Source organism: Podarcis liolepis (assembly GCF_965112155.1).
Source record: "Podarcis liolepis genome assembly, chromosome: 5".
Lineage (NCBI taxonomy): Eukaryota > Metazoa > Chordata > Lepidosauria > Squamata > Lacertidae > Podarcis > Podarcis liolepis.
The window spans coordinates 33,163,668-33,187,157 of record NC_139556.1 but is presented as its reverse complement, the minus strand read 5'-3'; the positions used below and the strand labels follow the sequence as shown (position 1 = coordinate 33,187,157).

The following is a 23,490-nucleotide window of genomic DNA, read 5'->3' as shown; positions in this document are numbered from 1 at the left end:
TGGGGTTGTACTAAAGTAACAATGATTGCAACTATGTTTGTATATGATAGTGTGCTTTATTTTTTAGATCATTTTTTTTGTTTATTTTCAACTTCAACGTAACAATAACCAAGGAAATAAACAATGGAAGAGCCAATAGAAATCACAGGTTCACGCGAGCACAGAAGTTACATTTGAAAACAAGAGTAAAATGGAAAGAAAAACCCACTAGGCAAAAATAAAAATAAATGCAGTGTTATAACAGGAGCCATGGGGAAAATATCTGAGGATATGGTCTGTCCAAAAAGGAAAGTGATCATTTGGTGGGCAGCTAGTAACATCCAGGTTGAGTTAGAAAGATTAGAAAATGCCACAAAGCTGTGACAGGGTGTTTTGAAAAAACCAAACAAAATTGTTTTTTTAAAGGGAAGGACATGCAAAAAAAAAAAAAGCATTTTGAACATCTTTGATGATTTAATGTGTTTTAAACTCCCCAAATTTCATGGCCTCCCAGCTTAACTGAAATGCTGTAAGTGGAATGATCCTTTGCCAGGAAGGGGCAACAGAATTCTGATTCTCCTACATTCAGTTATTCTGTTTTGCTTGGACATTTTTTCACTGGCACATCAGCCATGGTGACTGTTGCTGTACCACGAAAAAGCATCAGGACAGCTTCTTCAATGAGACTGTGTTGTGTACTTATGTGATTGGAATCAGAGTCATGCTTCTATTCCGCATCTTTTCTGTTTCATGCTTCAGTTTAGAAGCCAGCTATACAGATGTACAAAAAAAAATGAAAAAGGATTTATTTATTTTTGGTCTCTTATCAATATACCATCACTCTTTTGATCTCTGTAGGTGGTTGCTTTTGACCCAGACCTAGCAGAAAACGGTTCCCTCGTGTACAGCATTAGACCGCCAAATAAATTCTACAGTCTTAACAGCACCACAGGGAAGATTCGGACAACAGGGGTTGTCCTGGACAGAGAAAATCCAAACCCCCAGGAAGCTGAGCTCATGAGGAAGATTGTGGTCTCCGTCACTGATCGTACGCTTGCTTCAATTGTTCTGTGAATACTTTAGCTCTCCGTTAACTACCTGCTATACATTCTTACATACAAGCTGTCACATTCTTATATATTTTGTGCTTTTGTTTAAAAAAAAAAACCACATCCCTCTATAACTTTCTCCCATAATAGGTACATAGCAGGAGTAGCAACAATTATAGATTGCTTAAAGTTAGATAAATGCTAGCTTCTACACTCTTACTTCTGCAATTTATTTTAACGGTTTTGTTATCGCTCTGACATTTCCCAAGTCTGATTATTTTTTTTCATTGAAAGTGAATTGCCAATTACTTGAAGAGGAATGAACAGGGGTTTCTTCTTGATATATAGAGGTTCGCTAAGACAAAATATTAGAAATTTTCTTTTTCAATCTTTGGGGTGCTCGTGGGACTTGTTGTGACTCTTCTGATCTCTGCAGGTGGAAGACCACCATTGCGAGCCACCAGCAGTGCCACAGTGTTTGTAAACCTGCTGGATCTCAATGACAATGACCCCGCTTTCCAGAATTTACCTTTTATCACTGAGATTCCCGAGGGACTTCCAGCAGGGTCATCCGTTTTCCAGGTGAATCGGTGTTACTTTTGATTTCAACCATATACTTGCTGAAAGGTGTTTCTTAAGAAACAACAACAACAACAACTGTTTGGGCGTCTGTTGCAGATGTAGTGATGAGTAGTAGTGGTACTTTCCTCACTGCAGTTTTACTGTAGCTTTCAGTAAAACCAGTGCCCCAGAATGTTTTAAGGCAGCAAATATCTTATGCATTTTCTCACTGATGATCACACCTGACTACTATCTACATTCTGTACTACTTGTTGAAATAAGCCAAGAGGAAGTTGAGAAAGCTAAACCACACAGAGGAACTGATAGACTGAAACCCCCTCATGACATCAGATCATTAGTTCACTCGCTTTTCTTTACAGCTGAATGTGAGTTTGGCAGCCTTAGTCCGTCTCTCTCAGCGTAGTCTGTTCAAGAAAAAGATGAACACATTCAAGGGACTAGTAGCGCTGGTTCTATTGCCCCTCTGCATGTGATCTGAACTGTACTGCTTTGCCCTTATGCACAAAAAAGGAGTTCCCATTAGTTCCAGTGGGACATCTTTTTGCAGTGCAAATTGCAGGCACAGTGGGGCTGATCCAGTCTCGGGAACAATTTTGGCAACGACTTTGTTTGATTTTTAATGAACCAGGTAGCACTAGGTAGCCCCACACTTGAGTTAAGGCCATGTGTAAATTTGGCCCTGAGCCCATGGGAAGTGATAATGTCATTCTGTTGGGATCTTCTTGGTTTCACCTTTATGAGAGGGGGGAAACTCATCAGAACGTTGTGCTTCACTTTTTGCTTTCTGTCTCAGGTGGTAGCCATTGACCTTGATGAAGGCTTGAATGGTCAAGTGACATACCGTATGCAGGTGGGCATGCCTAGGATGGACTTTGTCATCGACAGCAGCAGTGGTCTTATCAACTCCACAGCTGTTCTAGACAGGGAAAGGATTGCCGAGTACTACCTCAGGGTAGTCGCAAGTGATGCAGGAGTGCCGTCCAAGAGTTCTACCAGCACTCTCACGGTCAGAGGTGACTGAAGAACCGAAACACTCTGGATGCTGTCTCACTGTTACTGCTGTGTCATTCTTTTTTAAAAATAATAATAATAATAATAATAATAATAATAATAATAATAATAATAATGTATTTAGTGCGAGTGGTTCTCTGTATTTCAAATGGGATTTCTCACCTTGTATAATACCTTCAGATAATTTTCTGTGCTTAGGTTGAGTCAAACTAGGGCTTAAATCTGTGGTTCCCAGTGTGGGGCACACACCCCACAATGGGGCAATTTGATTTTTTTTGGGGGGAGGGGCCAATTCAAGAATGAGTTCAACCAAGTTAATGGTCTTTTAGGCTTCCTCCGCATGAATAGGAGTTCACTTTTTAAATAATAAGAATTATATGGCACAGGGGGAGGCATCAGGATTTTAGAGATGATTAGATGGGACATGGCCAAAAAAAGGTTGGGAACCACTGGCTTAAATGCTCAAGGATTGCCCAGCAGAGAGGCTGGGAAAATGCCCACCCAAAACAGCCGAGGGAGAGGAGGAGAAATGCGTAACTTGACTAGGGAGTAAAATTTAAAAGTTCTACCTTGTTGAAGATGCAAATTTTGATGCACACAACCCCACCCCCAAAAAGGCTCAGGCAAGGAGGTCTGAAAATCTCACCCGGTCCTGCTGTTGCAGTTCCAGAATTTTTCCACAATTTTTAAACTGCCAAGAATGCTGCTGTCGTTCTTTAGGAGCCCTTCCTCCAACACTGTGAGGGCTAGGGCAAAGGTGGGCAAGCCTTGGTTTGATTTCGTGCAGGTGGCAAGGAGGGGTAAAAGGAGAGGGGCTGTCCAAAAGAGAAAGAGAGATTTTAAAAAGAAAGAATGGAGGTGGCAGAAAGAGAGAGGGAAGGTGTGCCTTCACCCCACTTCCCATGCTGTGCAAAGAGAACATGAGAAACCCTGGATAATGTGAGAGGAACCCAGGCTCTAACTCTTCCCTGTGCTACCAACCCTTATGGGAAAGAGCATCAGTATGGGTTCCTGGAGCTTTTCGCGATGAGCAGGTGGGCTGCAGCTCCCATTCTGCTAAAGCAATGCATGAACCCACCCTTTTTGTTTGTGTTGGCCATTCTCAGTTTGTAGCTGTTCTAGAAGTTGTTATGCGCATGGTTGTAGTGATGATAACAAAGAAGGTTGGGTAAGATCCAAAAGGGTTTGGAGGGCACTCTTTATTGGACCAACACGGCCACTCCAATGAAATGTTTAACCTGTTACTATTAGTTCATGTTTAAAATATTTTTTAAAATAAATAATAATAATTTATTTTAGGTTTGACCCCAAGTCATTTATAGCTAGTTTTTAAGGTGTTTTTAAATACAATCTATTATGCACTTTGGAAAGCGTTTCTGTTTGGTTATTCCAGATACTTTTCTGCTATACGATGATAGAAGAAAGTCTCCACAACTTTAACTTCAGGTGTCTAGAAATAGAACACATTTGTATGTTTTGAAATGTTATGAACTTACCTCAGAATTGAAGAATATCAGTGATAAAAACGTTTATGATTCTTAACTATTTGTAACTCTGGAACTCCCGCAGCCCATTTCACCACTGCCTGTTTGCCCTTTCTCCTACTTCCTTGAATGGGCTTTTTTAGGGGGTAGCTGATGTGGCATAGTTCTGATCCCTAACTGAACTTCCAAGGCAGTCCCTAAGGTGGCACAACGGGTCTGGGCACCTGGCTGTTAACCAGAAGGTTGGTGGTTCAAGCCCACCAGGGACTTCCTAAATTGCAGGAAGGTTGGACTTAGATGCCCCTTGGGGGGTTCCTTCCAACTCTACAATTAATATTATTCTAATAGGCATAGAAACAACAGGATAAGCAAACACATGGCTTCTTACAGTGGCTGACGCTCCACCTTTTAGCTGTGCTAGGTATGGCTTTGAAGCATGGCTCAGAGATGACCTTGATCAAATTCTCTCTTGTAGTTTTAGATGTGAATGATGAGAACCCCACCTTCTTCCCAGCTGTCTACAACGTATCACTTCCTGAAAACGTACCTCGTGATTTCAAAGTGGTCCGCCTCAACTGCACTGACGCTGATGTGGGTCTCAATGCCGAGCTCAGTTATTTCATCACAGGTATCAAGTCTTTCTGGTGTACTTCAGAAGTAGAAGCCATGTAGTTCAGAGGGGGCAGAGAACACTGGTCAATCCTTATTGCTGTGTCCAGCTTTTTCTTCCTTTCAGATTTTAGCCTCTCCTAGGGTTGGCGCTGTGGTCTAAACCACAGAGCCTTGGGCTTGCTGATCAAAAGGTCGGCGGTTCGAATCCCCGCGATGGGGTGAGCTCCCATTGCTCGGTCCCAGCTCCTGCCAACCTAGCAGTTCGAAAGCACACCAAAAAGTGCAAGTAGATAAATAGGTATCACTCCGGCGGGAAGGTAAACGGCGTTTCCATGCACTGCTCTGGTTTTGCCAGAAGCAGCTTAGTCATGCTGGCCACATGACCCAGAAAAACTGTCTGCAGACAAACACTGGCTCCCTCGGCCTGTAAAGCAAGATGAGCGCTGCAACCCCAGAGCCATTCGCAACTGGACTTAACTGTCAGGGGTCCCTTTACCTAGGGTTGGCATTCGTCTGGAATTTCCCGGACATTGCCAGGATTTGCCTGACTGAAACAGTGCCTAGGCGGAAATCGCTGAAATGTCTGGGGAAATCTGGAAGTGTGGGTTTTGGTGAATTTCCTTAAAAATAGCTCAAAAACTTCAAAAAAAAGTCTGAGATCTTGCAACCCTAGCTTCTCCTAGCCCCAAAGCTCAGGATGAGTAACATTGAAAAGGTATAAAATCCTATTAGCGCAGAACAAAAATAAGCCAACTCTTGGTTTATTAAAGGTTTGGCCTCTTTCCCCTTAGCTCCATGCAAAGGAAACCATCACATAATTCTGCTCCTCCATCTGTCACCAAGTAGTGCTCTTTCTCCTCTCCCTTCTCTTCCATACTTATTTGGGAGTGGTTCATAGCTATTTTAAACCACCCCCACTTCTCTAGCTTGATTCCTGGGGAAGCATCTCTTCCTTGGTCTGTAACCAGCCTCCTTTCCCCCCTTGGGAATCTGTTGTGGCACCGTGGTGCAGAGTATTGGTGCAAAGCAGTGTGGGGAAATTCATGTAAATGAAGACAGCCAAGGGGGCTTTTCATCCTGCTGTTAGGTTTGCAACGGCTAATTTGCATGGGGATTTGCATATGTTTCCCTATGATGCTTTGCAAATGATAGCAGAACTGTTTTGGGTTGTTTGCTCCTGAGAATTATCTATGCTTCATCAGACTGAAAGAGTCATCAGCTGCCTTATGTCTGCAGAATGTGGATATGACAATTTGAGAAAGGCATTGTCGCCGAACTCATTTGCAGTGCTTGCCGAAGTGCAGCCCGGTAGGCCATATTCTGATGTAGACAATGGCGTGAAAATAGGTCTTCATCTTCTTTGTAAGGAGCTACTTCCATATAGCAGATAAGTTCTGGGTATGTCCGCATGATTCTTTTGGAATTTTTATACGATTCCTCCTTCAGAATAGGTCAGCCACGTGTAGCAGGCTATCATTTCAAGTCGAGAAACAGGGTGGTCAACATTTGAGATACCTCTTCCTAAACAGGGCCATCTACATCATGGAACTGTTTGGGCCCTTATGGCGTTTGGGTCCAATATGGCGCACGATGCAGCCTGTGTCTCTACTACCTGTAGTAGCTATATTTTTGAGTGGTAAACAATAAGGGACAGCCTGCCTCTCTAAATGACAGTTTCCTAAACCATGTTTTTGACAGTTGGGATAAGCAAAAACAAGCTGGGCAGCATCTGAGCTGCTGTATGAAAGCAGCACTTCCTGGAAGACTTTGGCCATTCTGTGTGTGGATTAATAACAATCCGCAGGAAGCATTACAAACATGCAACATAATCTAGCCAAGGTTGAGCCTCACTGACGTCAGCGGAAAATATTTATGTATAATAGTAATAATAATGATAATTTATTCCTTATACCGTGTCCATCTGGCTGGGTTTCCTCATCCACTCTGGGCGGCTCCCAACAGAATATTAAAGACACTATAAAACATCAACCATTTAAAAACGTCCCTCAACATCCATGACATACGTATGTTGTGTGTGATTCTGACTAGCTCAGTTTGTGAACCACCAGGCCAAATGCAGCCTGTTACATACACATTATGGTCTGTTATGTGATTGACAATATGTTATTCCCCCACCCCTTCACACCCACCCACCTGTGTTTTACTCATAGACTTTTGTTTGCTTGTTTATACTGTAGTGGCCATTGTCAAAAATAAAATAAAAAAAGAACTTGACCGACCCCCCTTTTTAAAGTTTTTTGCAAGAAGCAAAAGTAGGTGATTAATTGACCTGTGACAAACTGTAATACGTGGCTGATGGGGTATTTCAGCTTGCTGTGTCGCAAGCTGGGCAGGCCTGCCATCTCACTTTAATTGAAATCAGTGGGACCTAAAAGTATGCACACCTTACAATCCCACTGAAACCAACCAGGTATGAAAGTCCTGGCTCAGATCTTACCAAAAACAAATAAGTTTTCTTTATTGGGTGCCAATGCCCCCCGCTTGGATTATTGGACCTAGAGTGGCGTTCCACAAGCACATATTATTTCTGAAGGCTCTAAAACTTGTCCATTCTCGCCCTCTGCTGCTCAGAGTCCCCAATGACACGCTATATCTTTATTGTACCATTATCTGTTAATGTACAGTATTACATTATAGCAAGGGGGGGCGGGCGAATCAAGAATCAATATGTTTAACGTAGGTTGAAAGAAAGCATTGCACAATTATCAAGCCATGCAACCTTGGAAATCCTTTAAAGCAATAAAGCCACCGTGATTCAACAGCAAATTAAAACAAGTGAGGCTGAGATGGAGTCCTTGAAATCTCTAATTTGGGCCAGCACTGGCAATATGGCTTGCATTTTGCTAGTCCATGTAAATTTTGAGCACTCTTAGAAATGCTTTTGGGAAACACACAATTCACACTGAATCCTTAAATGGCTTTAAATTTCTGTGAAGCGCTTAGGAGACAATCCCGCGGCAAGATCTACCAGGATGAGCACCTTAGGATGCAGCAGATCTCTGGATTACCAGGCTGATTACCAGCTGAGTTGAGTCAGGGGGCAGGACTTAGGCTGTAAAACATTATTTTAAAGGCTTGTTGCTACTGAATTTGGTATGGATCTGTTGTAACTTTACTCTGACTTAATTTACACTGGCTTGCTTTTTGCCAGTTTATTGTGCCGAGGATTGTTCCCATAGGTAAGTCTCCCATAATCCTGTCCCACAGGGACATAGGTGCTTTTGTGTCCTCTGTGTAAGTAATAGGAGATGTTTCTGCATTATAAGTGGAAGCCAGTTTCAGACCTATTTAGCTATTGGAGGTCTACCCAGGAACTATGGGAACTGTAGCACTATAAAGAGCCTAGATATGGCTGACTAAACTGCGATTCTCAGGCCATGATGGTCAAAAAGTGCCTGAAACAAGTTTATATTTGTGTATATAACAACTAAAACATGTAAAACGTAATTGGAGCGTGTGTGCTCATTTTTCTTGAATTTTTGAATCCACTTTTCATTCCAGAACTTTGATCAGGAGTCCCTTGGGAATGATGTTGTTGACCTTTTTGTGTATTGATGTACCGCAGTCAGAACTAAAACAGTAAAAATTTCTTGTAGCAAAAGGCATACTCAGGGCAAAAAGACTGACTGGGGTGGATAAATCATTCCAAAAGCATTATCTTTCACATCTTGTGTACAGAGAGATTGACATGTAGCATTTGTAGGTGATCAATGACATAAATGTATGTATGTACATTGAAGAAGAGCATGTGCTTTCTGAAGATCTTAGTTCCACATTTCATATTCCTAAATACAAGTGTGTTTTTTTAAAAAAATCTGTGCCCTCATTCATCTTTGAATTCCTTCTTCTTCTTCTTTTTCTTTCCTTTCCCCCGTTTTTATAGGTGGGAACCAGGATGGAAAGTTCAGTGTCGGTTTTAGGGATGGAGTAGTTCGAACAGTCGTCAGCCTGGATAGAGAAACCATCCCATACTATACGCTTATCCTGGAGGCCATTGGTAAGGATTCCTGTGGACCGCTTTTGTTTCTGTTATCTGAGCAACTGATGTGTCTCTTCCAGACTGCCTCATTTGGAGTGCAATGGAAAGGGAACAGTTTACAAAGGATCCGTACAAATTAATGGTGCAATCTTCTGTTGCCATTTCTGAAGTTTCCCTTCCAATTCCATTAGCAAAGCTCCATCAGCGTATGAAGCGAGATGGTTTTGTTAACCACCTCCAGTTAATCCTGGGCCTTCCACACACCTTTCTCTCATGTTCTGTGAAGAAGCCCCTTTGTAGCTTTAGATGAGAGGGAAATTCTGTGTCTGATTAACTTGCTAATGATAATATTCCCCGGCGTACTGTGTAGTGAAATGCAGCCAGTCGCTACATACTTGGGTTGAATGTAGATTAATGAAGACAACTAGCACAATCAATGGGTTTTAAGTGCTCAACAATGTCTACTATTGATCACAAAGAATTTTTTCCATGTAGTGCAAATTTATGAAAGACTTGACGTTATTTGAAATGAAATATAATTGGTAAGATTAAACATCTTTGTGGTATTAATAATTCTGCAGTTTCATACTGATGCTTCGCTCAAGTTAATATACATCTTTCACAGGCTTTTCAAGAAAGCTGAAATAAAAAAATCGTAAAACAATTACAGTGAATTTGACATACATTATAATCAAAGCAAAATAGAAATATCTGATGCAGGTGTTAAACAGACAAACCTACGCATTGTGTGTGCAATTTACAGTAAATCATATTTTAAATGCACACTAGCTATGATGGAGCCATATATGTATATATATTTTCAACAGCTAGTAGCACCATCCTTTGGCACCCTTATAAGTTGCCCTCTTTCTGTGATAATATTTCATTGGCAGTGCAACTGGAAGATACCCTTGTTGGCCTTGTAGGTCTGGAATCTGGAACTGGGAAGACAGATGTTAGTCCCAGTCCCACATGAGAGTCCCTAGTTTCAGAACCTAGTCAGGCTTGACTCTTACAGACCTTTCAGAGTCTAGGAAGAAGAGAGGACACCCAGAGAAAGTTCAGAAGAAGATGACCAAAATGATCAAGGATCTGAAACAGCTACCTCTATGAGAAAAAGTTACATTTAGAGCTTTTTAGTTTTTAAAAAATGGTGAATAATTGGGGGGAGCAGGACATGATAGAGGTATATAAAATTATGTTGGGGAGAGAGAAAGGGTTTAAAGAGAAAGTCAGAAAAATTAGGGCAAATGAAAGGGTGTGTACTTCTTCACACAGCTGCAAATTGCTACCAGGCAATGTAATGATGGCCACCAATTTAAATGGCTTTAATAGGGAGTTAGATAAATTCATGAGGATAAAGCTAGCCATGGCTCTGGTATACCTCTGAAAAATGGCTGTGCATCTCCATACTGGTTGCTGAGAATCACAAGTGGGGCAGGTACTGTTGTACTCACGTCCTGCTTGTGGGCTTCCTATAAATGTTTTGGCTGACCACAGTGAGACCAGGGTGTTGGACTAGGTGGGCCTTTGGCCTGATACAGGGGGAGCTGCTCTTACCTTCTTACCTGGAACTGATAGGTGCCCCCCAGAAATTTGGACTCAGACAGAATGTGTGGAATGATTTGACAATGACCGCTCCCCACATCAAATGGGGACGCCTTTTGTGTGTCGCTCACAGCCCCCCGGATCCCAGTGTGACTCCTGGTAGCTCGGGCTGGCTTCATCCTCCCCAGGCTGGATACCTGGAGGTCTCCCCCTACTCAGCCAATCACCCAATCCTGCCTGGGGAGGCGTTGCCAGGGGATTGGCCAGGTAAGAGGAGGGACCGCCCTGCACACACAACAGAAGGTGAATCTTACCTGCGAAGCGGCACTTGGCTCCAGAGCTTCTCCCACCCTGCCCTCCCTCAGTTAAGTCTTCTTTTGCAGGTTAGCCTCTTCTCCACAGGTACGCAGGCGCTGCTACGCCAGAGTCACTGTTGAAGGGCCGGAAAGGCATTTTCCTGCATTGGCAGGTTTGCCTTTCCCGTAGCAAAACGTCACAACTTTGGCGGTTTCAGCCTTGGGTGGAATCCTTTAGTCTAGCTTCCTAAATGGGGGGGGCATGAAGCGGTGAGCCACGCCCCCCTTGCAGCAGTGATACCAGGGTTCCCCGTTAAAGGGGTCTTGAGGGGAGGCATTGGCCATATGCCGAGAGGTTGTCATTGCTCTCCCCTCCAACGGCGGCAAAATGGGGGGCGGGCTCTCTGCTTGAACATATGTTCTCCAGAGCCACCCCAATCCCCACACATTCTGGGTAACCCTGAAGTCTCCCAAATCCCTGGCTGGGGACTGGGAAGGATAAACGCCCAATGCCTGAGCCAAGGTCTCCCTACATCTGAAACTTAATAAAGTCGTGACCAATTTTAATCCCATAGCACGTTGTCTTGAGTCATTATTCCTCTCAGGGGTCACCTGGGGACTCCTCCTGTCCACCAAGGAAATGGAGGAAGTACCTGGGTTGCTTGCCCTTGCTTGCTTCTGGATTTGTTTGCATTCAGTCAACGCTCAGTCAGTAGACCTGCCTTTTTCCTAAACGTTGGGAGATTAAGATGGACCACTTTTTTCTCACAGATAACGGTCCAACAGGCAAACGGAGGACTGGGACAGCTACTGTATATGTCACTGTGCTGGATGTGAATGACAACCGGCCAATCTTCCTTCAAAGCAGCTACGAAGCCACTGTTCCTGAAGACATCCCTGACTACAGCAGCATCGTACAGGCATGTAACTAAACTGTTTGTTCTCGGTAAGATCCGATGGGCGCAGTGGAAGAAGAGAAGCAATAAGCCAGCCTGCTCTCTCTCTCTTTCTTTTCATCCTAGCTGTTACCTGGTGTCGCAGTAACGTGATACTAAGGTTAGGCCATATCCCATGTACCAGGGTTTTACTACTTTATGTGCTTTGCTAGATTTAGCAGTCACTTCCTCTGTAGTTGGAAAGTCTAAGAACAGGAAGCAGGGCAATTCATAAACAAGTGAGCAGCATCAAAAAGATCAAAAAGATCAAGAGACTTTGAGTAGCAGATTTAATAACACCATTTCAAGAATAAAGAGGGGGAGCGAGAGGGTAGGGGGAGTCAGGCTCAAGGAGACACAGTTCATTAGCTGGGCATCGGAAGTAACTGTGCTACAACATGGTAACCACAGAATGATTTCTTCTTAATGTGATGATGGAACACATCGCTGGAGCTGCTGTACTGACCCAGCGAATGATTTAAACAGAAGAGGGCTCCTAAACAGAGCTACTTTCAGTGAGGTACAGGGCCTTTCTTGATGAAATAGGTATGCTTTGCTAGTGTACAAAACAGCTTTAAATAATAAATTGGGACAGAAGAATTTGGAGTCTCATTTTGCTTCTTTTGTTTCCCTCTTTGAAGCCAGCCCTTCATGGGATGAATGGCAGTAGAGCTGGTAAATGAACGACTGCATTCCCAGATTTTCTTCAGAACCAAATATTTTTATTTTCTCTAGCGCAAACAGAGGGGTATTTCCAGCATGCTCTGAGTTGGCTTCTTGTTCCTTGAATTCCCCACTCTAGCCTGCCAAGAGGTATAGTGAGGTTGCAAGCTTTTGTTCCAAATCACATGGAAATTTTGCACAGCGAGAGGTCAGCTATGTTATATAAGAAGTCTGGGGTAATGTTTTCGAGACTTCAGTTGACTGGGGACAGGAGGGGATTGCCTCCAAATACCCAGTGCTATTTTTCTAGAAAAAGAGGTGCCGGAACTTCTCCCTTGTTCTCTTAGAATGGCAATGGTGTTCACCTGAGAGATGCTGGAGCTGAGCTCCGGTGAGCTCCAGCTGAAAAGGAAAAAAAGCCCTGTAAATAACCTAACCGCTAAATCTGAAAGTATCATAGGTGAAGAAATTGCTATGGTGGCCTTATGGAATATGAAGAATAATACACACCATAATGGAGAGAGAGAGAGAGAGAGAGAGAGAGAGAGAGAGAGAGAGAGAGAGAGCCCACACACACACATATACACGAGGTTTTTTGTTGTTGTTTAGTCGTTTGGTTGTGTCTGACTCTTCATGACCCCATGGACTAGAGCACGCCAGGCACTCCTGTCTTCCACTGCCTCCCGCAGTTCATAACTTTTATATGCCTGTTGTCTTTGTCCATGGAGTTTTCTTGGCAAGGATACTGGAGTGGCTTGCCGGTTCCTGCTCCAGGTGGATCACGTTTAGTCAAAACTCTCCACTATGACCTGTCTATCTTGGGTGGCCCTGCACGGCATAGCTCATAGCTTCTCTGAGTTGTTGAAGCCCCTTCGCCATGACAAGGCAGTGATCTCACCACATCTCTGTATTAGGGATTAGGTTGAGATTGTGCCTTGCCATAATTTGAACCAGCAGCCTGCCCATTACACATTCTCTCTATATAGCATTGTGGCTCAGGCCTTCCTTCCACCACATCACTTGCTGCTCTCCACCACCACCACCCTACGCTTGTACCAGAGGAGGCAGATGTGTTTTAACACCCAAAGGCAAACTCCTATGGGCCCTATAGGAGATGCTCTTGTTTCCTGGCAAGACCAGCCCCTGGTATCAAACCTGCGTAGATTGCAGATGAGTTCCTGATAACTTCAAAGTTCTCTTCCTCCACCACCAAATAAAACTTGCAAGACGGCTGTTTCATAATGTTGATTAGGCCCTTTTGATGGTTTTAAAATTAAAATATGTCAACGCATCAAAATATGATTTTGTATGGGAATGACATAAATGCTTCAAGATTTGCTTTTGTTTATGCAGTCACATTTCTGATTGTCTCTTGATATTAACATGAGAAACTGTGATAGGGAGCAAAGCAATAAGAAACAAAATTGAACAGAGTAGCCAAGTCCTACTGAAGAGACCACAAGAAGATGCTGTTTCAAATAAAACGTACTACGGGAATGTCTGCAAGGGAAAGGAATTGGGTGCCTATGAGGGATCTCCTGTGAAACTCATTTTAATAAATTGGAGAGATTGCTTTTCTGACCAAAACGAAAGGAAAGTCAAACGCATTAAAGTGAACATAAATGCTGTCACAAATCAAATTCGGGAAACAGACAATTTTTTTTATTTTTAGTTTAAAATCAATTTTACAACTGAGTGAGTCAAGGGAGGTGTGCTCTGCCTTCATTTAAAGTTGTGTTTTGCCAACTTATATCATAAATCTTCTTAAAGTGATTGGCACCATGAACTACTCATGTTCTGAACTGGGAATTTTCCTGTGGTTCAGATGCAAAAATGTCATGTCCTAAAGTGTTTAGGAAGAGGAGAGTGCTGCATTTAGGTGCCTAAATCTGATCTGCTAGTTGATATCCAGCCTCTTAAATATGCTGTGTGCTCAATATTAATAGCTCGGACGGAGTTAGTGTAACTTAGTGCCACCAAACTTTGCAACTTGTGCAGACATCTATGATTGGATCTCCCGTGGTATTTCTTTTTATTTCAGCTTTGCACCCATCCATTCCCACCCGCACACCCTTGATTTGGATTGGGAACCAGGAGGAGGGGAGGCTAATGCTTTCTCATTTACACTGATTCTCCAGCCCTCTCTCCCTCTCTCTCTCTCTCTCTCTCACACACACACACACATTCAGAGCTGTGATTAGCCATGAAGGGGGAAATACACAGCCACCATGGTTTCACTATTAGTTCCTCCTAATAGTAACTTAGGAACGCGGGTGGCGCTGTGGTCTAAACCACAGAGCCTAGGGCTTGCCGATCGGAAGGTCGGTGGTTCGAATCCCCACGGCGGGGTGAGCTCCCATTGCTTGGTCCCTGCTCCTGCCAACCTAGCAATTTGAAAGCACTTCAAAGTGCAAGTAGATAAATAGGTACCGCTCCGGCAGGAAGGTAAACAGCGTTTCTGTGCACTGCTCTTGTTCGCCAGAAGTGGCTTAGTCATGCTGCCAGCTCCCTTGGCCAATAAAGCGATATGTCAGGAGAGTCAGTCACTGAATTAGGGTATCATGTGTCACTTGGTTCTTAGTGGCTTAGCTGCCAGCCAGAAAATCCTTCCCCTTTAAAAACACACACACACACACACACACACACACACACACACACACACAACTGCATTTGAACAAGCTACTCCCTTGGAGCCTCAGCCCAACATGGGGCTAATAATAGTGATCTCACTTACTGGGTTGATTACAAAGTGCACCGACTATAATGTATGTAGAGCACCATGAGTTGTATTCAGTGGTAGAATTGTTCCCCTTCCTTTCCTGCTCCTCAGCTTTCAAAAAAGCTTTGCCAGAGGACTGAGGTAGGAGGCTCCTGAACAGTGTGGGCTCTGTCAACGCAGAACTTCAGCACAAGGGAGGAACTGTCTCACATCGGGTGGAGGAACTTTGCATGAAATGGAGCTCCCTCAGGTGCAATGTTCCTTTGCCCATTTTCAGGGGATTCCCTTAGGGTTGGACTGCAGGACCCTTGGGGTCCCTTCCGACACTACAATTCTATGGTGCAGCAAGGACAGAGTGCATCGATCCCCTAGGAGAGGCTTTTTCTCGTGCAACCAATAAATGCAACCCTATGGAATTCCAGATATTAATTTAAAGCAGCGTTCATCATTGACACTACAAATGGGCTTCGTTGCACTGTGCAGCTACTTCTCAATTCACAAGCTGCTTTGAATTTCAGAAGTGCACAAGCTCCTCTAGAGTCTCTACAAACGCATTCACAAATATGTTCGGGTGGCCTTTACTGCTTATTTATTGAAGTAATCGCCAACCCCAGCAAGTGCTAGTGTAATTTTTTATTATTATTATTATTATTATTATTATTATTATTACATGAGTGTCTGTGGCAGAGTGTTGTATATCTACAGTCATTAAACCGAGAACAAAAATGGGGAAAGTGCAGTCATATCATTTAACACACACCTGTTTTAGAAAGTAGGTCGACTGAAAGCATACATTGCTGTATACACTCAAACATTACAGAATTGTATTGGAGGGCCTTTCAGATATAAGGCTCCAATCTGAGAAGAAGCTATATGAACTAAATAATCCACTACAAAGCGTCTCTCCCCCCCCACACACACACACACACAAAAGACCCCCTTGAAATGTACACCTTTTATTCCCATTTACTCCAGTAGATCCACGCGGTTGTCATCACACTTTTATGATGTCTAGATGGTTAGTGCCCCATGCAGGATGTTTCACAATCTATTATGCAGGTGGAGCTTTTCTTTTCTTAGCCCTTCAAGTTACAAAACAATGGTTATAATTCAGATACGGCACTTGGGCCCACTGAAAGTTAGGTAACTTTTAAGTGCTTCATCGTCCAATTGTGAGACTGGTGTTAATGGATCTTGGGCAAATTGAACTGTGCCTGGATTGCACTATTTCAAAATAAATAACTTGCATGGTATGCCAAAGCTATTCTTCCTAACTTTCTTTCGCCTGTTCCACATGTTCCATCTATTTCAATAAGAGGTACAACTAATAGGCAGTTAGCAAATCATTTCCCAGTATTACCATATAGATAGCCAAGATACCAGCAAAACAGACCTTTAAAAAAACTAGCTTCCCACTTTTTAAACATTTATGTGTTTATTTAATGAAATGTGTATACTCCTTAACTGTTAAAATCTCTAAGTGGTTTTCATTAAACATGTTGTGATCTTCCCGTTCTTTTTTCTTTTTTCATTTTCTACCTCAAAGAGCCTAAGAAAGATTACTGTAAGAAACTGCCACTTAAAAAAAAATAAAAAATCCAAGGTTTTCAAAAGTTTTCATATTATATTGCCATTTCCCCTTAACCCACCCACTCCCCAACTTCACCTGCTGATTTGCATGTGCGGGTTTAGTTGCTGAACTCTATGAAAGAAGAGCAGATGGGGAAAGAGTTGCAGGGACTGCGGGTTAAAAATGGCGGGCCACTGAAATGGCAAGCACCCCACCTTCCTTTTTCCAAACCACCCCCTCCTGAAGCTGCCGTTCTCCCTAAAAGAAGCAGTTATCAGAGTTTTCTTGCATACACGTCCATGCACCGTACTGTGAATGAAACTTCCTGCTTTGCTGCATGGTGAAATGGTGACGATCAAACATTTGCTTGCTTGCCTCCTGGCTAGCACACCATCAACCACTCAGAAACCATCAGATTACTCTTGATTGGTGGCAGACCCATTTGTTTAAACTGCAGCCTTCCCTAGTCATATATAGAAAATGGGGTGGTGAGGCCAATGTGTAGAGCCAAGAGGGGGCTAAATCCTCCTCCCACCAAGGCTCCTTCCCTGCAGTCTTTCCCTTCAGGCACTTCCATCCAAATGTATACTTGTTTCCCGTTTCATTGGGCATCCTCTTTAGTGGAAGTAGCCTTATCCCAAGTCAAACCACTGGCCCATTTAGCTCAATATTATTTCCAATGTCCGGTGGCAGCACTTAAATGGTGGTCTTCCCCAGCCCTGACTGGAGATACCAGGGACTGAACCTAGGACTCTTTGAGTGCCAAACTGTGTGTTCTGCCACTGAGCTGTGGCCCTTCCCGTGAATGGTAATACTTTTGTGAGGCCATTGTACCACCCAAGCACTGAAAGTACAACAATCTGCACCCTGATAACTATTATACTCCTTCCCCTGCCTGAAATTGTTGCATTTGTTAATGCTGTATGCGGTGTGGATGCACCAGCTTCTCCTATGGATGTTACCTGTGGCATTCATCATGTTATTTATTACTGTTCTGCTGTCACAGAACCTTTTGCCATTATAATTTAGGCTTCTTCTTTTTTCTTTGCTGTGTACTCCCCTACTGTCCAATTTCTATAGATCTTTTGTTAAAAAGTGATAAAGAGCAGAAGTTCACCTGCAGTTTTGTAAATCCTTAAAATCTCTAGCTCTTAGGTGGCTGTGCCTCGTCTTGCAATTTAACTCCCAGGTTTTTTGAAAAAGTGAAAATCCCAATAGAATATTGTGCTGCTCCTAAAAAGCAACTTACCACAGCATCGTCCTGTGGCTAACTTAAATGTGTGATAATGCAATGTGCTTGTTCATGAAGGCCTTCAGATACGATTGAGTGGCCCTCAGCTTCATCCAGCTAGTTTTGGCTAAAGCTCTGGAATCAAAGTGAACGTTGCCAATGAGTCATTGCTGGCACATCTCAAGAGAACCATATCCACTTTCATTCATCTGGCAAGTGAACTGCGAGTCTTTCTCTTGTCTTTGGCAAACCTTTCTGCTGTCATAGAATTAAAGAGTTTGGGGAGCAAATAACCATAGACACAAACGGAACCAGGACGATTTGGAGTGCCTCATCTCCTTTAAAAAAGTTTCTTCAACTTTACAATATATTTTAAACATATATCAAGCAGGCACTGCAAGTGTTTGCTTCTATCCCTTTTCCATAGTTAGGTATGTAATGGCCACTGTGCTTCTCCAGTTCTCCCATCCTTGTTGCTCCGTGATTCTCCGAAAGAGCTTAGACTATATCTGAGGTCAGTTAACAATGTGTGGGATGCAGCTGAATCACGGAAGGTAATGGATGAGTCACAATTCAGTTGACTCCATGATGTTCCAGTCCTGGATTACAGGTGCTTTTATTGAACAAGTTTCGTGGACTTGGGAAATGGGCCGGCTGCGCTTGACGCTGCGTATGGAATGCCTTAGTGACCCCAGACGTTTCCATAGCCTGAGCTGCGGCTCACTGGCATTCTCAGGGTGGTACGGCATACATTCGTGCGGCCCATAGAAAGATTGATCTAGAGCTGCTGGCTTGCACAGAGTGATAAAGACGAGGCAGGTAGCCAGGAGGAGGAAGATGCAGATGAGACCGATGATGATAGGCAAGGAGTCGGGCTTCTCCCCAGTCGGCTCAGGGCTTAGAGGGACCAGCTCAGCGGTGGCATTGAGAAATGCAAGTACCCTGGCGGTTGGAGAGGTCTCGTTGGCAGCAGGCGTTGTGCTCATCTTTCCTACAAGACACAGCAACAAGAGTGGAGTCAGAGAACTGGAATCACTGGCAAATTTTGAGAGAAGAATCAGCTGCCTTGTGTGTGTAAAACCGTCAAGGATAACAACAAAAACCCCAAACCCTAATTATAAATCAACGGACTCAGTTCAGTGGTCCCACGCTTCCACTGGCAGAACTTTGCTTAGAATCCACCAGTCCTTCCTCTAGTAGAGATGGATCTGCAGATTCCTCAAGTGCTTTTGCCTAGCTGGAAAGTGTCCTTGAACTGTCACAATGCCTTCTGCTTGCCCAGATGGGGAGGTTTGTGTGTTGCGTGGTTGAAATGTAGCTTGACATGCAAAGGGTGTAAGAGTCATAATCCCTGTGCTTTTGCCTCTGGCCCCATCCACCACCAGAACTTGGCTGCTGGAAAGGAATTATGCAAGGGAATTCAGCCTTGTTCTGCAAAAGCTTCTTCACCCCTGGTATATATCCCATAGCTGGGATGGCTAGCCCAGATCCAGCCCACCAAGCTGCAGGAAGTGGCCTGTCAGACCCTGAAGCATTATTTCACAATATCAGCACTGTGGTTCCCAGCATTGAGATGGAGAGGTCTTTCTTCCCCCATATGCACATTTCAGCAGTGGAGTGAAAACATTACATTTTTTAACTCTCCGCATACCTCTCTGTGCAGAGTAAAAGGTACCATTTGCCCCCACCTCACTCCAGCCTTGCCTTCTATTTCATTGCACTTCTTAGACCATTAACAAGCAATGAAATTTAATCATAATAATTTTCCCAAAGAGGTCCATCCCTACCTTGCAACCATCGGTATGTCTTCCTGTCTGACTGTTTCCAGACTCAGTTCAGCAAGCAGGAGCTATGGCATAATTCTACTGAGCTCTCACAATGCCAAAGCAGCAGGGGGAAATAAGGAGTAAATAAGAGTTGGTCCTAGAACACTGCAGTGCCCCCTCACAGAAATATGGGCTTTGGAATGGATATTTAATTGTCTGGTACTATCCCTGCTGTGGTCAAGATTACAGAGAGGGCTTTCCTAAATGTCAGGCCTAGTGTGATTAATTTTTTGCCTACGCAGAGGGAGGAGGCACTGGGAGGACTGAGCAAATAAGTACATGGCATTGGTCTTTACAGAGCACAGAAAACAAAACAAAACAAACCTTAAGGCTAGCCTTTGGAAACAATTTGCTGAAGACGTTTCCTAAGATCTCAACATTAGCATGCGCGCCCTGCTCCATTATGTCCAAATTAACATTCCCTCGGACACTCATCCTGCCCACCAAACATTTGCTTGTTTTGGACAAAGAGTTCAAACATGCAGGGCATATTTATTTGGAGAAATTGGGGGGGGGGGAGAGAGATAAGTAAAAACATACAGATGACTTTGCTGCTTTGTAGTAATCAGGCTCTTGCTGATAAGAGGGATCCAGGGAATCTCTCACTCCATAGCTATAGTCAAATAAAAACAAAAAGTTGGGAGATCGAGTTCCTGATCTTGCACATGTGGTTTGGCCTCTGATTGGCTCTGGAGAACTAAATGTCTATTCTGCACTTACGGGCACAGCATAGGCTGCTGATGGGACTTTATTCCCTGTTATCACACCTTCATAGGGTGGCTGTAACCAATAAGTGCTTGCTCACCCTGTGGACCACCCCAGCCATTTGGAAAGTCCTGCGTTGCAGGGGGTTAGACTAGAGGATCCTCAGGGTCCCTTCCAACTCTACATTTGTATGATCCTATGACCTGTTACCCTGTTCCAGAATTCTTTCTTTAAAAAACAACAACATCTGGGCTGATTTTAAAATGTCACTGAACTTGTATCCACAGTAAAACTGGAGTGAATTTTGAAGTTTGTGGCAAAACACGCACACAAAAATAGAAACAGCATTATAAAAATGGTCAGGGAGCTTAACCGTACTTTTTTATGGCCCTACAAGCTGCAGAATAAGTGACCATGTCCTTTGAGGATCGTTTCAAGTGTTGTCGTACACAACCAACTTCCTTTATTTGCCATTTGCCTCCCCCCCTTTAGATCAGCCATGAAGATACAGAACAGATACTTGCATACTTTGATATGTGTTAATATATCCAAATGGGTGCTGTCTTTGAATTCTTTTTGAGATAAGCAGCGGCTTTTGTTGTTCCTGACAGAACAGCAGTTTGCACAGGTACCTGAGCAGTTTGCACAGGTACCTGAGCAAGTAATTTCGTTGTCCCCAAAGGGGGCAATGACAATAAAGTTATTATTATTATTATTATTATTATTATTATGTGCATATGGCAGATCCTTAACTTTTGGCTAGCTGATTTTATGCATAGGATTTGGCTTTCAGCAAGCGTTGACAAGCTCTGGGAAAAAACAAAACTCGTCAATGCATGCTAAGCACCAAATCTTGTTTCTAGTATTTATTGGCATCCAGTATTTATTGGTGGTTTTGAAGGGATTGGTCCATGCTTCTTCCAAGCCCAGTCTCCCCACACCCCTGGATCCTTTAAGTGGAACAGCCTCTGCAGCTTTAAACAGGTGAATCCTCTGAGACCAGTTTCTTCCCCTTTTACCAGTGATGTTTTCACAACCCTGATATACAATTACAGTGGTATCTCTGGATGCGAACGGGATCCGTTCCAGAGCTCCGTTTGCATCCTGAGTAGAATGTAACATGCTTCTGCACATCTGCGCATGCGCGGGTCACGTTTCGCCATTTCTGCGCATGGCATGCGTGTGATGTCATTTTGAGCATCTGCACATGCGCAAGCGGCGAACCCCTGAAGTAACGCGTTCCGTTGCTTTTGGGTCGCTGCAGAGCGTAACCTGAAAACACTCAACCTGAAGCATATTTAACCCGAGGTATGATTGTAGCAATAACAATCTAAGAAATTCAATCTTCTAGAGTTTCGCTAGATGATCCATGTTAGACAGTTCTTTCGTCTGCAAAACAGATACTTGTCTCATGGGGGGGGAATACTTTTAAAATCTGAGGGTGAGAAGGGCTGCATACTTGTTCCTTGATTATTGGATAATATTTGCTTGTGATTAGCAATACTGATGGATATTGGCAGTGCAGTTTTGAAAGGCTGTACAGCTGGAAGCGGCAACCATATGCTAAAGTTGCTTTATACACTAACAACTTTAAAACCTTTTACAGTTGCAACTTTCGAAACATGTTCACAGGGCTTTCTCTCCCCAACCCTACTGTCTGCAAACCCAATTTTTCTAGTGTATAAAAGCACCACACACACACACACACACACACACACACACACACCCCTGTATTTTTTTAAAAAAAAAATTCAGTCAATAATCCTGTAATATTCTATAATGGAATCATCTTCTGGAATACTTACATTCAACAGTGCCTTATTTAGTATGACAAAGAAATATGGCAAATTGCCAGTCTTGAGGTTCAATGTGCTCTATTCTCATTCAGTTCCCCTGTGATGCTGTATCAAGCTGTCATTCTGCTTGTTCATGGCACTTGCAGATCACTTCTTAAGACCATTTATCTTACTTAAATGTCACTTCAACACTGAGACTCCTTCCTCCCCTGGAAAAGTTTTCCTCTCCTAGGCGATCTGTTTTCTGTATGCATTTATTCCCACCAGAACTCTTGCTTGCTGTCTCTGGTGGCATTTATTTTCAGCAAGCTCACTTGCTGCATAAACTGAATTGGACCCAAGAATTTCAAGGTATTTGGTAACCGATGCACATAGAAGAGCCCCAACATATTTTGTGAGTTTGCCTATTGACAGAAAGAATGCAAATAACAAATCTTCTATACTCCACCATCCCCTCTCAGTGCTTTTTTTCCTGCAGAATAATAATGATCAGATTTAAGACAAGCAATTGCCTTTCCCCTGAGAGGATGAAAAGAGAAGGGAAGCTAAAAACTAATGCCTAATTTTAGAAGAGACATGTGAACAGATATATATATATATATGATATCCACCATACACTTTCAATATCTATGTCAAGTAAAAGTAAATGGAGACACAAAGGCTTGTTTTAGCTCGATGAGATGCATTTCAAATTCACACGTGACATCACAAAACATGCTCCAGCCATTTTCTGGCCACTTGCTTACAAGTTATATATATATGTGGTGGTAATGTACAGCAAACTTCTTTGAAGCATGTCAGGAGGTCTTGCACGGTCTGTGCTTTCCCTTGTTTCATGTGACATGCATTTTAAGACACTTACACGTGTCTGTTCCTTCCCAAAGTAATTTGTGAAGCGGCCCTCACTTGAGCAGCGCTCGCTGATTTACCCTGCTATTCATCCCAGACAAATTTCACATCTTTCCCCTGAGCCTCAGTCTCACTCACACTTCTTCAGAAAGAATTCTCTGAGGTCAAAATAGCAAAGGTGGAAAAGACAAATGGAGTGGCTTCTCTTTTAATGCACCAACCTTTTTCTTGGAAGATATTCCTGGAGGGAAACTGCATCACCCTAGCTGCAGGAAAACTTTTGGGCCCTGGCTATATTTCTAAGACAATTTTACCTTCTTCTTTCTTTGCTTCCTGCCCTCCTCCAGCTTTTAAGGGGGATTTCTTCTTCTGTTCTTCATCCCCTGGGCTCTTGTGTAGCCTCTGTTGTCTTCCAGCCCCTGACAACTTGGGGGAGGGGTGAAGGGAACATGGGGCAGGCAGAGGATAGGGGGATGGAGGGAACAGAAACAAAGGAACTTAGATGTAGCAGCAAACACTAGGCAGCTAGTGACTATGCAGAGGAGCAGGCCTTTGAGCATCGAACACTTACATTCTTGATGGACATGGAAGCAACAACTTTTGAGATAGGAAGCTGTCGTGAACTGTGATTCTTT

General features: G+C 43.3%; 2 protein-coding genes across 2 annotated transcripts in view; one reads left to right on the top strand and one right to left on the bottom strand.

Annotated features, from left to right (window-relative positions):
- CDH23 (cadherin related 23) overlaps window positions 1-23,490 on the top strand; it is a 400,272-nt gene that overhangs the window by 275,937 nt on the left and 100,845 nt on the right. The window contains exons 22-27 of the mRNA XM_083503046.1: window positions 838-1,027; window positions 1,465-1,610; window positions 2,404-2,623; window positions 4,581-4,733; window positions 8,622-8,735; window positions 11,333-11,481. Of these exons, the coding sequence (XP_083359172.1) occupies window positions 838-1,027; window positions 1,465-1,610; window positions 2,404-2,623; window positions 4,581-4,733; window positions 8,622-8,735; window positions 11,333-11,481 (972 nt within the window). The remainder of the gene's footprint in view (window positions 1-837; window positions 1,028-1,464; window positions 1,611-2,403; window positions 2,624-4,580; window positions 4,734-8,621; window positions 8,736-11,332; window positions 11,482-23,490) is intronic.
- On the bottom strand, window positions 15,874-23,178 carry LOC310707788 (uncharacterized protein C10orf105). The gene is made up of 2 exons (XM_083505170.1): window positions 23,077-23,178; window positions 15,874-18,670 (listed from the first exon to the last, which is right to left on the bottom strand). The coding sequence occupies exons 1-2, from the start codon at window positions 23,111-23,113 to the stop codon at window positions 18,246-18,248; spliced, it is 462 nt and encodes a 153-aa protein (XP_083361296.1). The 5' UTR covers window positions 23,114-23,178; the 3' UTR covers window positions 15,874-18,245.

Excerpts from the sequence above, each read along its gene's own strand:
- LOC310707788 (XM_083505170.1), bottom strand. The coding sequence starts at position 23,113 with ATGCAGTTTCCCTCCAGGAATATCTTCCAAGAAAAAG. Across the intron at positions 18,671-23,076 it reads GAATATCTTCCAAGAAAAAG|GAAAGATGAGCACAACGCCT; the intron begins GTTGGTGCATTA and ends TGTGTCTTGTAG.